The 13793-nt window shown below is 46.6% G+C and overlaps 1 protein-coding gene across 1 annotated transcript; it reads left to right on the forward strand.

Moving 5' to 3' along the window:
- The first annotated feature begins 1590 nt into the window (after positions 1–1590).
- Positions 1591–13501, forward strand: LOC147268801 (cilia- and flagella-associated protein 70-like). Its single transcript, XM_086222981.1, has 18 exons — positions 1591–1741; positions 1996–2133; positions 2499–2588; positions 2737–2828; positions 3554–3605; positions 3713–3889; positions 3965–4096; positions 4641–4769; positions 5141–5274; positions 6093–6208; positions 6533–6730; positions 8240–8349; positions 8679–8831; positions 9246–9407; positions 11789–11869; positions 11996–12097; positions 12922–12969; positions 13352–13501. The coding sequence occupies exons 1-18, from the start codon at positions 1655–1657 to the stop codon at positions 13475–13477; spliced, it is 2127 nt and encodes a 708-aa protein (XP_086079107.1). The 5' UTR covers positions 1591–1654; the 3' UTR covers positions 13478–13501.
- The last annotated feature ends 292 nt before the right edge of the window (positions 13502–13793 follow it).

Consider the following 13793-nt stretch of genomic DNA (forward strand, 5'->3'; position numbering starts at 1 on the left):
ATCTGATGTGCAAGCTGCAGTGAAGAGTGATGGTGGGAGGCCAGCATTGCATCAGTTAGTGGAGGTCATAAGGGAATAAAGGGTCTAGAGACGGTCTGGAAGATGTCACCTTGATTCAAAGACCTGAAGCTGGCCGTTACTGGGAGGACTGGAAAGATGTGTGATGATGTCTGTGGAGTGTGTGAGGAAACAGGAGGAAGCAGAAACGCCCAGGTGTGAGGGACATAAACTCAACTGTTAGCGCTTCAAAGTCAGCCTTTTCTTTGAGAACTTCATGTGTGTGTTGCATTGTAAAACACTCCCTCTTTACAAGAAAATACATTCAACTTCAATTCTTCAGATCCAGTCTCTATCATTAAAAGGTCTTTAAGAAGAAATTCTTGTGACAAACACTCCCCCTTAATGTCTGTCCTATGCAGACGTCTGTCTGTTGACGTCACCTGCACACAGACACACACACACACACACACACACACACACACACACACACACACACTCTCTCTCTCTCTCTCTCTCTCTCTCTTCTTGTCGTTTCATTTGATCTGGAACTCTTCTCTACTCAGGACAACGAGTGATTCAGAGTGTAACTTGTGTGACAGTGACTCCAACCAGCAGTCAGCTGCTCTACGTTCCAGTCAGCCAGCATCAAGTCAGTGGCACTAGAAGCTCAATCTGACACTGTTATGGAAAAAGTTCATTTAGTCTTCTGATCAAAACATCTGAAGCTGAACCCAAGGGTTTTGAAACAATTTTCAAAGAAACAATAAATGCAGCAACTTCTGATCAGTGACTTCATTTCTTGAAAGCAATTCAACAAATAACACATTCCTCCATGTTAAGCTGCACCCACATCTGGTTTAACTCCCACCCATTTCCAGGTGAAGCCCCGCCCCCTCCAGGTGCAGGTATGGATACAGATCATTCTGGTGGTTGTACAGATACAGACAGTGTTGGACTCGCTCATCCCTACTGATTATTCAGGCTCCTGAATATATGATCTTGGAAGTGCAGAGAAAAGTTCAGCAGTTGGCTGAAGAGCCAGTGAGGGAGGAGCAGATGACTTTGGCTGGGACTCTTCTTTTACTGGTTTACTGGTTTGACTGGTGGAGCCTTCAGGCTGCGTCTCATGACTGAGGCTTGGTGGAGCAGAGATGTTTTTGGTGTCCAGAACCATGAGGATCCAAACCACAGGCCTGTCACTCACTTGTTTCAGGCAAGGTTGAGTCAGGAGTAGAGCTTCATGCTCCTCAGCATTAGAAGAACTAACGGTCTCCATATGTGGGACTTCCAGAATTCCGTCCACCAAACCACTGTCACTTTTCAACTCTGAGACGTGGAAGGACACGATGAGGACGAGGACCCAGCAGCCCAACCAAGTGCAACAATCCATATGACAGCAGCCAGCAGCAGCAGAGCAGCAAGAAGGAACAGCAATAAAAGATTCTCTTTGGAAAGGTGTTTCAGTCTGTTTCCACAGACCCCTGGATGCCAGCAGGTCTGAGGAGACCTGCACTCAGGTGACCAAACACACATAGCTGTGTGTGTGTGTGTGTGTGTGTGTGTGTGTGTGTGTGTGTGTGTGTGTGTGTGTGTGTGTGTCCAGCTGGATGAGGAAGACCCACATATCCCCTTCCATGGTGTGGCATTTGTGGATATGGGGCGGTTGCTGCTTCCTGAAGTTACCCGCATCCGAGGAGCGTACAGCATTCAGCCCTTCTCTGAAATGGAATTATTAAATAAGGTAAGAGAAACACACATTTGAAAAGACGGACTCGCACGAATGCTTCCTTGTTGATTTATGTTGGAACAGTTTTGAAAATGTGTTTATTAGCTGTCTTACCAAGAGCCTAGGATGAGCAATATTGTCTTTGGAGCAAAGTCTCTGGACGTGTCTCAGTAACTCTGTTGTGATAACCTGATGAAGAGTCTCAGTGGAGGAGTGTTGCTGTCATGGTGCTCCTTCAATTGTCTTTGTCACTGATCTTCTCCTCAAAGACCAAGCGAAGCACCAGTGTGTTAAAGGCTGTTGCCAGCCAGATCGTAGCTCGTGGAGTCTCGGCTGCAAGCTGTGGCAGAGGTGCAGGGGGGAACTGGAAAGGAGACAAAAAGGGAGCCAAGAAGCCGGCCAAGAAGGTTTGGAAGGCTGCTTGTCCTTAAAGCGTCTGCACGGTGCTGGGCAAGTTTTAGATGAAGCTCTACATAAGGGTTTTGTTTCTATGACAACACTGTGATAAATTCTGTGATGGATTAGTGTTGCCCGTGCTCAGTCTGGCAGCTTTAGAGGGAGGTGAGTTCAGAGCCACTCGATAGCCACTGCTAAATATCCAGGCATTTGTGTGGCATCCTCAGACGGGCCTTCCAGCAGAGCTTCAACCTCCTTACCAGCCATAGCAGAAAGAAGTGGTTGCTTTTTTCTACTGCTGCTACTTTTACACAAAATCTTGTATATTAAATCACAATAATGAATTCAAAATGTTGATGTATCTTTGCTGTGTCAGCAACCTGCCGTTCAGAACAGGACAGCTGCAGCCGGCAGTGAGGCCGTCACTGTGAACAAATCTAAGCCTCACAACAGTAATGATGGACATGTAAGTGTTGTAAATCTGCTCCTGTTGAAGTTGATAAGAAACACAGACTTTAGGAACTGTACAATGGGTGTCAACCTCCAGTGCAGCTCAGTACTGAATAGTGCACTATGGATCCCAGCAGGCTCTAATCGTATCCCCTCAATTCCAGATGTACGCAGACGCCAGAACTTATATTGTGATTGAAATCACCTTGGAGAAGCCGCTGGTGCCCAGACCCTCTCCAGAGGAGCTGGCGCGGAGGTAAAATGTTTCCAGGTCTTCTGAGTCTGGGTAAATCGCTGAAATAAGGCCTGTGGCTAACAGGAGCTCAAGATATTCAAGGTTTGGTGGTAAATAACACACATTTGAATTTCAAAGCCTTCTTGGTGTCTTAAAACCAGTTGCTAAGAGAGGGCTGTGAGACTACAGAGGCTGTCCCACACGGAGTCATCATGAAGTCATACGGGGTAAAGAAGTCATGGGTCTGTGCTGTACATTTTTCATGAAAGACTGCATTTGCAGGAGGCTTTAAAAATCCTAAACATGGTGTTCATTTGCAGAGACTGCCTTGCAAATCAAACCTTACATCTCAGAAAGGTTTGCTCACCACAGCCTTTCTTTCCAGCAATGATCCAATCCTAACATCCCACTGGCTCTTGATGGAAGAAACCCATGTGACGCTGACTTCCAGGTTGGGCCACAAAAACGATGTCATTCCTGTGGCACAAAGTCATTCCTGTGGGTGCTCTGTATGAGAATGACAACAGAAATCCCTCTGAAGTAAAATGTTTTGTGGACTCTGTTGATGGGATTTATGAGTCAACTGGAGGTGCAGGTCTAACACCCCGCAGCTGTCTGGTCTGTTGTAGATCAGAGTACTTCACCCCCTGTTGTTCTATGTTCTGTTTCTGACTGGGACTGTGGAACATGATGGGAGTCCTTTTGCCTGGCGGTAGGATGAGTGAAAATGTCTTTACTTCCTGCAGGGTCAAAGAATTGATCCCCATCAGACCGGCCGGTCCCAGCAGAGCAGAAAGAGTAAAACACACTGAAACGGCATCTGAGAACAGTGACACACACATAAACACACAATCACGATGGACTGCGCGCTATTGAACTCTCTCCCCCCGTGTGTTTTCTCGTAGGCGGTGCAGGACTTCCACAATCAGGTGGGTAACGTGGTGAGCCATGTTTCCGAGCAGTACCAGGAATTGTTTGGCTCTGGAGGCCAGCTGCCTGACACTGGAGAGCAAATGCTGGCTCAGCTGATGGGAGCGCTCAACATCTCTGGGAGATATTTTACCTTCAAGGAACAGATGAAGGTCTGGTAGACTCTTGACACTCAAGAACCCTGAAATTAGATGCCTCCTCCAGTGACGGTTGCTTCTGATGTATAGCACGCAGTGGTGAGGGTTGTGCGGGACAAGATGCAGCGGACAGAGCCGTTCACTGACCAGCGGGACCTGCAGGCTTTTGTCAGCAAGCTCTATGTCTACCTGGTAGATGAGATGCACCTTGCTCTCAACAAGGTAAGCACACACTGTCCATGGAAAGAGCCGTTTACACCAAAGATTCAAGACCAGACTAAACGCCTCGCAGGGGAAGTGGCAGCTCAACTCAGGCCGACTGGTGGCTCCGCCTGAGACTCAGCCTGTCAAATCTCCAGAGGCTGGTTACACAACACTTGTGTTATAGTGCATGTTTTCCTCCCCTCTTTTTTTACTGTGTTTTTACTGTGTACTCTGTTTTATCAGTCCCACAACTGTTGCTGTAGGAAGTTACTCACTGTGGCTGTTGTCACTCATGCAGTGGAAGCAGCTGAGTGTTGTTGTTATGGTAACAGTACAGTGTCTAGCTCCACCCATGTGACCCGGCCAGTGTCAGACCTGCTTGCACATTGCCAGCAGTCACACATTTGTCCTCATGAAAATCTGAGGTGTGAACTTGAAGCCTGCTGTTTCATGCTTGTATCGGTGCTGTATTTAATGACATCATCCTGATAAAAGAAAACTTGAATGGATGAAATACACCTGCAGAATGAGGTTTTCACTGTGAGCTTTTCCACCTCTTCAGGTTTATTCAGATGAGGTTGAGGATGATTCCCCTGAGGAGATCCAGCTGAGTTCTGAACAGCTCAGACATTTTGCAAGAGAGGCTCAGTTTACAGGGGATTATCAGCTGGCCGCTCGCTACTACCAGGAGGTACAACGCTCACTTGGTACAATTCCTGCTCCGTGCTCCAAATGAAAGGAGAGAATATGTTCTGACAAGATTGACATTTATTTTACGAAGCCCTAAGTAGACTGTGTTTTCTGAATCCTTCTGTTTTGTCAGTTTCTGCAAACTGAGCTATTGATACAGCGTCAAATGGCAACACAAGTGAACTCATGACACTTCACCAATAGACTGGGTCTAAAATCGCACTCTTTAAATTGATTTTGTTGTGTCTGTGGAATTAAAACCAACCCGTAGTAACCAGTAATTCCCATTTTTCACTTCTGAAGTCAGAAATGATGATCCTCTCTATGCAAGAAATGGTGAAATGAACAAAAAGTCAAATGTTTGTCCGTCAGCTGGTAGAGAGGCATCCCAATGAGGCGTCCCACAGGTTTGAGAGGGGAAACCTCTACATGCTGACTAGAGACCACATGAAGGCTAAAGAGTGTTTCCATGAGGCCGTGTCCATCCAGCAGACGCACCGGCCCGGGTCAGTCACAACAAGTTTATTTACTAGAAATAGAGTTTGTCTAAAGTGATGATTATTATGGCTGTGAATCAGGATTATTGATCTGAGAACAAACAGTTATCACTTCAAGGACATTTGAAGATCAGACATGGCGCCATCCTCCAGGAGGCGTATCCTTATATAAGGGACGTGTCCAGCATTTTGGAGTGACAGGTAGTTCTCTGATGAGGAACCACTTTCCACGTTTGTGTCTGGTTTCAAATATGTCACAAGCTCAGTGTTGAGCTCTCTGTCTTCTTCCTCATGTGTCCTCTCACATGTCAACAGGTTTGAGAGTTGCTGGTTAAATGTCCTTCTGTATTTACTGGATCTGCTGATGCTGCTGTGCACATGAGCTGGTGAAAGCTACTGACTGCAGCTGATCTACTCTTTCAAAGTCCTTGTTAAAGACACCATAAAGAAATCACTGGAAAGTTCCTGACCCTTTGATCCTTTTGGAGACTGAAGTCATCGTCAAAGTCATGCTGCTGCTGATCAGACCTGCTGTGGGGGGTCGCTGCAGACCATCTAGAGGAGCAGCAGGATTCCTCCAAAGCTCCCTCAAGTGAAGCAGATGGGTTGTTCATAGTCATGCTCTTTCACGCTGGAAAGTTTTCAGTGTCATCTTCTTCATGCTGGTGCTGCTGCACGTCCGCCTCAAGTGTCGCTGCAGCTTCCTGTCTCCACTAAATACTGGGATATTTATATTAAATACCCATCATGGAGACTTTGGAATTTGTTATGTTTAGTTTGCAAAATGTGAAGTGAGACTCAGCCCCTGAATGATTGTGTCTCTTCAGCCTGATGATGTGTGGGGTAGTGGCAGCGATGTCCCAGCATTCTGAGCAGGCGGCCACCTTCTTGGAGCGAGCCACCAGCATAGAGCCGCCCAGTGTGGTGGCCTGGACATTGCTAGGTGAGATGAAAGTCTGCCATTCAGACCCCAACACACCTTTTTTTGTTTAATTTCAATCCAAATTTGATTTCAGACAGTCCATGTTGTGAACATCTTCCTGGGGTTTCTTCATTGATGCACTGTTAAGGATGTATTTTCTTTTAATGTCCTTTCAAAAACAGTAATAATCGCAGAGTTTTTGTCAATTTACAACTCGTGAGTCTAAATTACTTCAACTTCTATTTGTTTTTCAAGCTAAAATGAATAAAAATTCATGTGAGCATTCAAATGAGTGCAGTACAATCTGGAAATACCTCATTGTACATTTATGCATCTGCTCTCCAGGTTTGTTCCATGAGAGCCAGGATGAATCCATCCTGGCTGAGAGGGCTTTCCTCGAGGCCCGACGCCTAAGAAGGGCAGAAGAAACACAGAAGGAGGAGGAAAGAAAGGAGGAGAAGAGGATGACAAAAAAGACCAGAGACCAGGAGGAGCGGGAGGAGTTGGCCCCGTCAGCACGTCGGTCTCCCACCAATGAAGAAGGTGATGATTTACCTGGAGGCAAAGTGAACAAGGGAGGAAGAAGAGTAGAAACATGTTCTGGCTCCTCCTACTAGTCTGGTCACAAGGGAACAGAAAAACCTCAAACAAACAGACATCTTTTTCTTTCTGGTTCCAGTTTTCCTTTGTCCCAATGGACATGCAGCAGTGAAAGAGAGAGGGCTCCTCTTCTACTAATGACTGCATACGCTCATTAGGAGGAAATTAGCTGGAATAAGTAGAGAATCAGCTAATTACCTCGGTAACATTTCAATTCAAGAGGCATTGTTGAAATGTCTCCACTGTTACATGGGACGTCCTGGCCTCCCTCCCATTTTATCTTTCCTGCTCCCACGCTGCTGTGTTACAGGACCAGCTGTGTTGTTAGCATTAGCAGCAACAGGGAGTCAGTGGTCTTCAGTGGACCCTGACCTGTGACGGAGTCAGTCAGTCAGTCAGTCAATCAGTCAATCAGTCAGTCAGTCACTCAGTCAGTCAGTCAGTCAGTCAGTCACTCAGTCACTCAATTAGTCAGTCAGTCACTCAGTCAATCAGTCACTCAATCAGTCACTCAATCAGTCACTCAATCAGTCAGTCAGTCACTCAATCAGTCAGTAAGTCGCCCCTGACTTCTCTCAAGGCTGCTGCCCAGTTTCTGAGTCAGACAAGTAAAAGTACTCGAAAGCTTCATGGCTAACCAACCAAAGAGGCACACCAGAACAAACAACTGTGTACTTGTACTACATGTGAACCTGTGGAAATTTCACTCACCAAACAAACCAACGAACCCTTTGGTCCTAGTTTAGAGCTCTGTTTAGGGACCCAGAGTGGCTCGCAGTGCTTTTGATTTACAAAATTAAAACTTTGACCTGATTCACTCCTTATAGGAATTTGGAGTATTAAATATTCTTTTTTTTCAACAATACTTCACCCCAAAGCTGACCCATGCTGGTCAAGCACACACAAATACTGTAGGTGTTACGAGGTCATCGTAGATGTTTTTCCCCAGCTGCATTTCTACATTGTGGATCCAGAAAGAGCCAGCCATGTATAGTTAGCTTCAAACTGATAGCGGCTGGCTGCTACCAACACCTACAGCAGTAAAACTGTCACTCAACTCATTGTTAGTGGATTACTGAGCAGACGGGTGGATAAAGACGTGGATTCTACTGGATGATGCACTGGAGAGTTTGTAATCTGATGTTTCTGGACCGTCTTGCTGCCGTTAGCCTTTAGTCACCATTGGCTTCAATCTAAATATACATGAAATGCAAAAGACAGATTTTGAGTGAAGCATCTCTTTCAAGTGGGACGAGGTCATCCACAAGATGGGTTTAAGTTAGAGGCTCATAAATGAGTGTAAATGAGTGTGCTGTCATCATCAAGTTCACTTGGGAACTCTCCTCAAACTGAACATGAACTGACTTGTTCAAGTTGTTATTTGCGAGGGTCGACCTGAAGGCCTGTGAATTTGTCCCTGGAGCCGTTGGTGTTACAGTCTGTGTGTCCCAGACCCAGAGGGTGGAGACCTGGACGCCCCAGAGCCTCAAGCACAGAAGAGCTACACTTCCTCTATTCATGCAGAGACCCTCCAGTTCCTGCTGCAGAACAACGCCCTGCAGGTAACCAAACCCATGTCAGCTGCTCACCAACCTGCTGGACTCACACTGGTCCCATATGAAGTGAGCCAGAGGGCAGAAGTCCTCAGTGACTAAGAGTTGCTTCTACTGAGGAAAACACATCCATTTCAGTCAATGATTCATCATGGAAATGAAAAATCCTATCAATGAAGTCTGGTGTCCAACTGAGCAGACAGACGATTCTCAGATGCAAGACCGTTTAAAACACAGCAACTTCTTCATTCTTAGATAAATATCTACATGTTCCAACAAAAACAAAACAGTTCCAATGTGTCTTGGTTGGTAATGAACTTGCTCCATTGTGTTGTCAGATGGTGGAGAAGGCCTTGTCCCATGAGCTGCAGAGTTCAGATGGTGGTCCAAGTGTTTGCTACCTGCTTCATCGGGCCCATCTGAAGATGCTGAAAGCTGACTATTGCAGTGCCATTGCCAGCCTCAGAGAGGCGCTGCTTTCCAAAGACCAGGTACTCCCAGTGGTGACTGCAAGCTGCAGGATTCCTTGTTCCTGTATTTGTACTCTGAACTGTTAGACTATTGATAATGATGCTCACCAAACACATACTTTTATAATTCCTGCTCATTTACTGTAATTAGATGACGTAATTACCCAACCCTCCAAAAAATAAGAAGGTCGTTAGTCCAGGTCCCTGAGTGACAGCAGGAGCGTTTCTATTGATGCTAACTTGCTTGTATCTTAGACGTGGTGTCTTTGAAGGCAAACGTTCTCTCAGTGAGTCCTGGTGGACGTTAATGAATGAGACACAACCCTGTTAGTTTCTTTGGTCCTGGTACTGAGAATGTGAGCAGCCATGCAACCGTATGGTAAACCAGGCTCTACCAAACCTGCTGAAACTCATGTGGTGTGGACCTGTGAGCAGGATGCAGACGTGTGGGCTCTGAACGGCCACTGCCACTACCTGGCCGGGCTGTTCACTGAGGCCAGGGAGAGTTACGAGAGGAGCCTGAGCTTCCAGCAGCAGCCGTCAGACTCTCACCTTGTTCTCCTCCGTCTTGGCTCCATCTGCCTCCAGGCGGGGAAGGTCAGACAGATGTACATAAATATGTGTGTGTGTGTGTGTGTGTGTGTGTGTGTGTGTGTTTGGATGTATATATATATATGTGTGTATGTATATATGTATGTATATTAGGGTTCTTCAAAAAAATGACATTTTTCTATTTTTGTATGCGACTGCAAAGTTTCAGATTCCTTTTGTCATGAAAAAGTCAAAAATAAGCATCACTTTGACCCGGGAGGCCAGGCAGTCCGGCCCCAAGAGGCTTCAAGTTTTCTTAGGCATGAGCAGCCAAAAGCGTCATGAAAACAGCTTTTTTCAAGACCATTTTTCATGATAACTGCTGATATACAAGACAGAGGAACATATTTGGTAGCAATATGAAGCATTTTAATCACTCTTGAGCCACAAACCAGGAATACAAATAATTTACAAACATCCAGTTGTAGGTCAAATAAAACATGCTGACCTTCTTCCTGAGGAAGGCACCACCTGTGGTTGTCTAGTTTCACCAGGACTGCTTGAGCAATGTCAGGATCAGTTTTCTTGAAGTGCAGCATGTCCTTGAAGAACTGCAGATCCTCTACCGGAGCATCAGGGGTGAATGTTGAGTTCATCCACATTGGTGTGTAGAACAATGACAGAAATTTGATGAGCTGTTCTAACTTTGTCCCAGTCTCTTTATCACATGCTAGCTGCCCAGAAAACATCACCATTTTCATAGAGTAGATGTTTCTGGCCATCCACCTGGCCTGGTGGATGGCTCCTGGCCGACTCCCATGGATCCCAGGAGGAGGTGTGTCCCCAAGAACTACCACTGTCAGCTCAGCCATCTCCCGGTAATCAGCTCTGGGTGGCCTCTCCCATCTCAGCATCTCCTGTAGCTCCAAACAGTACACTCTCTTGTCACTGAGCCATTTCCCTCTGATGGTCAGGATTTTAGGGGAATCGGTGCTCAGGCCAGTCCATGCCTCCCTGAATAGCTTAAACCAGGGGTTTTCTGGGCTCTTGACCTGACCAAACAGCTTCTCCCAGACAGCACCAACCAGCACTTCCAGGATGTGGTGCCTACATGCCAGGTAGAACACCTGTCTGTCCAGTTGTTGCTCCAGAAGCTTGGCAGCACGACGGTGTCCTCCACTGTTCCTGGACGTGGTGTCAAATAGGAGGGCAGCAGTCACTCCAGTAAGTCCCCACGTCTCCAGCAAGTCCATGGAGTCCTCTGCCTGCGCTGTTCCCCTTGAGCTGTCTATTATTGGCACTCCCAGTAGTTTTCCTTCAATATGATCTGGTGGCCCGGAAACCAGCACAGCAAAAGTCTCTGATGTAGTCCCAGGCTCACTGCCCAGGATGTCTGGTAACATCTTGCCATCCCAGTGAAGAGCAGCATGCTGTGGAGGGTCCTCACAAAAGGCTGCCATGTACTCCTTGCTGATATGGTACCTGGCCAGCATCCTGTTCCTTCTTGTTGTCAAAGCAGAGATCACAAACTTGTTCAGGTCTCTCAAATTAGGTTTGAAATACTTGAAAATATGAGGTTTTTGTGGGAAAAAAAACAATTTCATGAATATTTTAGAATTTTGTGAAAGAATAGACAGTAAATGACATTCCTTGTCTTTGTTACACCATTTTGAGGCAATAAAGTGAGGTTTTATGAAAGAAATCTGGTATATACATGTGTTAAACATGCCATTCCATGACGCTTTTGGCTGCTCATGCCTAAGAAAACTTGAAGCCTCTTGGGGCCGGATTTCCTGGCCTCCCAGGTCACAGTGATGGTTATTTTTGGCTTTTTCATGCCAAAAAGCATCTGAAACTTTGCAGTAGCATACAAAAATAAAAACAAATTGTAAAAATGTAGTTGCACGGTGGTGCAGTGGTTAGCACTGTGGCCTCACAGGAAGAAGGTTCCGGGTTCGAGTCCCGGCTCAGGCACGGGATCTTTCTGTGTGGAGTCTCCATGTTCTCCCCATGTCTGTGTGGGTTCTCTCCGGTACTCCGGCTTCCTCCCACTGTACAAAAACATGCAATTGGGGACTAGGCTGATTGATACTCTAAATTGACCGTAGGTATGTTCGTCTCTCTATGTTGGCCCTGCGATGGACTGGCGACCTGTCCAGGGTGAACCCCGCCTCTCGCCCATTGACGCTGGGATAGGCTCCAGCCCCCCCGCGACCCTTAATGTGTAGGAATAAGCGGAAGATGACGATGGATGGATGGATGGATGTAAAAATGTATATATGTGGATGTATGTATATGTGTGTGTGTTTGTGTGTGTGCGCGTGCCTGTGTGTGTCTGTGTGTTTGTGCGTGTGTATGAAGCACTGTAACTGTGTGGATGAGTGTAACAGCAGGCTTCAAGTGAAACCATATGATCATTTGGATCTTTCTGTTCTGATAACTTTCAGTCTGATCAAGCCACAGCCACCTACCTGCAGGCTTGTCAACAGTCTCTGACCTGGCTGGGCCTGGGCATCACCTGTTACCGGGTAACCACCCCTCCTGCACCATGACGATGGAAATGATTACCATAGTGCCCAGGGAGATGAAGGATTTTTGTTGGTAAACCTGGTGTGTGTGTGTGTGTGTGTGTGTGTGTGTTTGTGTGTGCGTAGCTGGGGGAGCTGTGTGTAGCTGAGGAAGCTTTGATGGAGGCCAACCGTTTGAACAACCAGAATGCAGAAGTCTGTGCTCACTTGTCTCTCCTCTGCCTCAGGGTGAGTGATGATGAGCTTCCAGACCAGTAGAGCAGCTCCTCAACATTCCACTGCAAAAAATGAAAAATAGAACAAAATGTTCCAAATAAAGTCAGTTTTGCAGCAAATCTGGGGACAGAGCTTCAGGTCTTCACTCCTCTGTGGCTGCCAGAGTCACACAAACATGGCAGGCACTCACATGTCTGACACCCACTACGTCCTCTCCAGTTCTCAGAATGACCAGCGTTCCTGAACACAAACACAACATCAAACATGTCCACAATTCTAGAAGGACATTGATGTCAAATGATGGACAGAAGTGATCCAGAAAATAAGGATTAGTCCTGCAGTCGTCACTCCCACCTGTTGTTTTGCATGTCACAGCTGATATAGCATGAGATATTAAAAATATATGGAATGACTGAAAAAACCAAGCCCACTCGTGCCCCTCGTCACTCAGAGGAACCACACGGGAGTCGTGAGGCTCTGCTCAACACTGCCTGATTTACTTTGGGTCTGGCTGGTCTTGTTGGAGGGACAATCTGTGCTGTCTGGTTGTCTTCTAGTTATTGAATGTAGTTCTCTGGCCCCAGTGGTGGAGGTCAAGCGTGACTAAACGGTGGCAGTCTGGGTCCTGCATGGTCAGTGGTCTTCAGTGGACCCTGACCTGAGACAGAATCTGTCCACAGTCACCAGTCGTTTGATTTCAGGGACTTTTGTGTTTTTGGATGAAATCCAGCTTCAGTGGAACTCTCAGATCAGAGGCCAGCAGCAGCGGTCCAGTGGCAGTGGTCCCAGAGCAGAGAGAAGCTCATGATGACACTGTTTGCTCTTTTATGTTTCAGTCTGACAGACAGGAAGAAGCAGACCTGTTCTTCAAACGCGCCAAAAGGGTGAGTTGGCCTGACGTCATGACTGCATCAGACTCTGCATGCTCAGGGACCATTTTATCCTTCATTGATAATTGGAGTGTGTCTCTGTTCTTGAGGCATCAGATTATTTTGAGAAGCAAAAGGTTTGGTTCAGGAACAACCACATTGGCTCTGCATTCAAGAAATGTTGAAGGTGCAGTCTGACTTGGAGCTGTTCTGATCCAGATTGCTGGCCTTACCTGGCTCTTCATCTCCAACGTCCCTGACCACAAACTCGTCAGCCACACAAACACAACTGACATCTGGACAACATGAGTTCTGATGAGCCCCATTGTTGAGGTGTCATCGTTCTTCATCCGCTCCTGTGTGAAGGGAACATTTGATGTGTTTTCTTGGTTTACAGTTCAACCTGCAGAACAGTTCACTTGTGGAGGAGGTGAGAGAGCTGCAGGATCAGGTCCACCGCCGTCACCTCAGGGCTCGGCTCAGAACCAGGGCTCAGAACAGCAGGGGCTTGAATAAAAAATAACTGAAAAAGATCAATGGTGTGTTTCCTCTGGGGTCCAAACTAAAACCTTCAATCATGAAGTTCCAACTTTGAGGTGATAAAAGGTCTGTCACGATCCCTGTCTCGTGCTTCCTGCTTTATTTTGTAGTCATGTCCTGTCTTCCTGACCTCCCTCCTGTGATTACCTCATGTGTCTCACCTGGGTGATTGCACCACCTGTGTCTCGTTTCCCCTCTTGTATTTAACCTGTGTGTCTCCTTAGTTCCTGGTTGGGTCATTGTCTGCATTTGTCGGTGTTTGCTGTTTTCATTTGTCATCATTTGTCGTCGTCACAGTC

The sequence above is a fragment of the Aulostomus chinensis genome, chromosome 2, assembly GCF_037954235.1.
Source record: "Aulostomus chinensis isolate RoL2024-O1b breed Wild chromosome 2, RoL_Achi_v1.0, whole genome shotgun sequence".
Classification (NCBI taxonomy): Eukaryota; Metazoa; Chordata; class Actinopteri; order Syngnathiformes; family Aulostomidae; genus Aulostomus; species Aulostomus chinensis.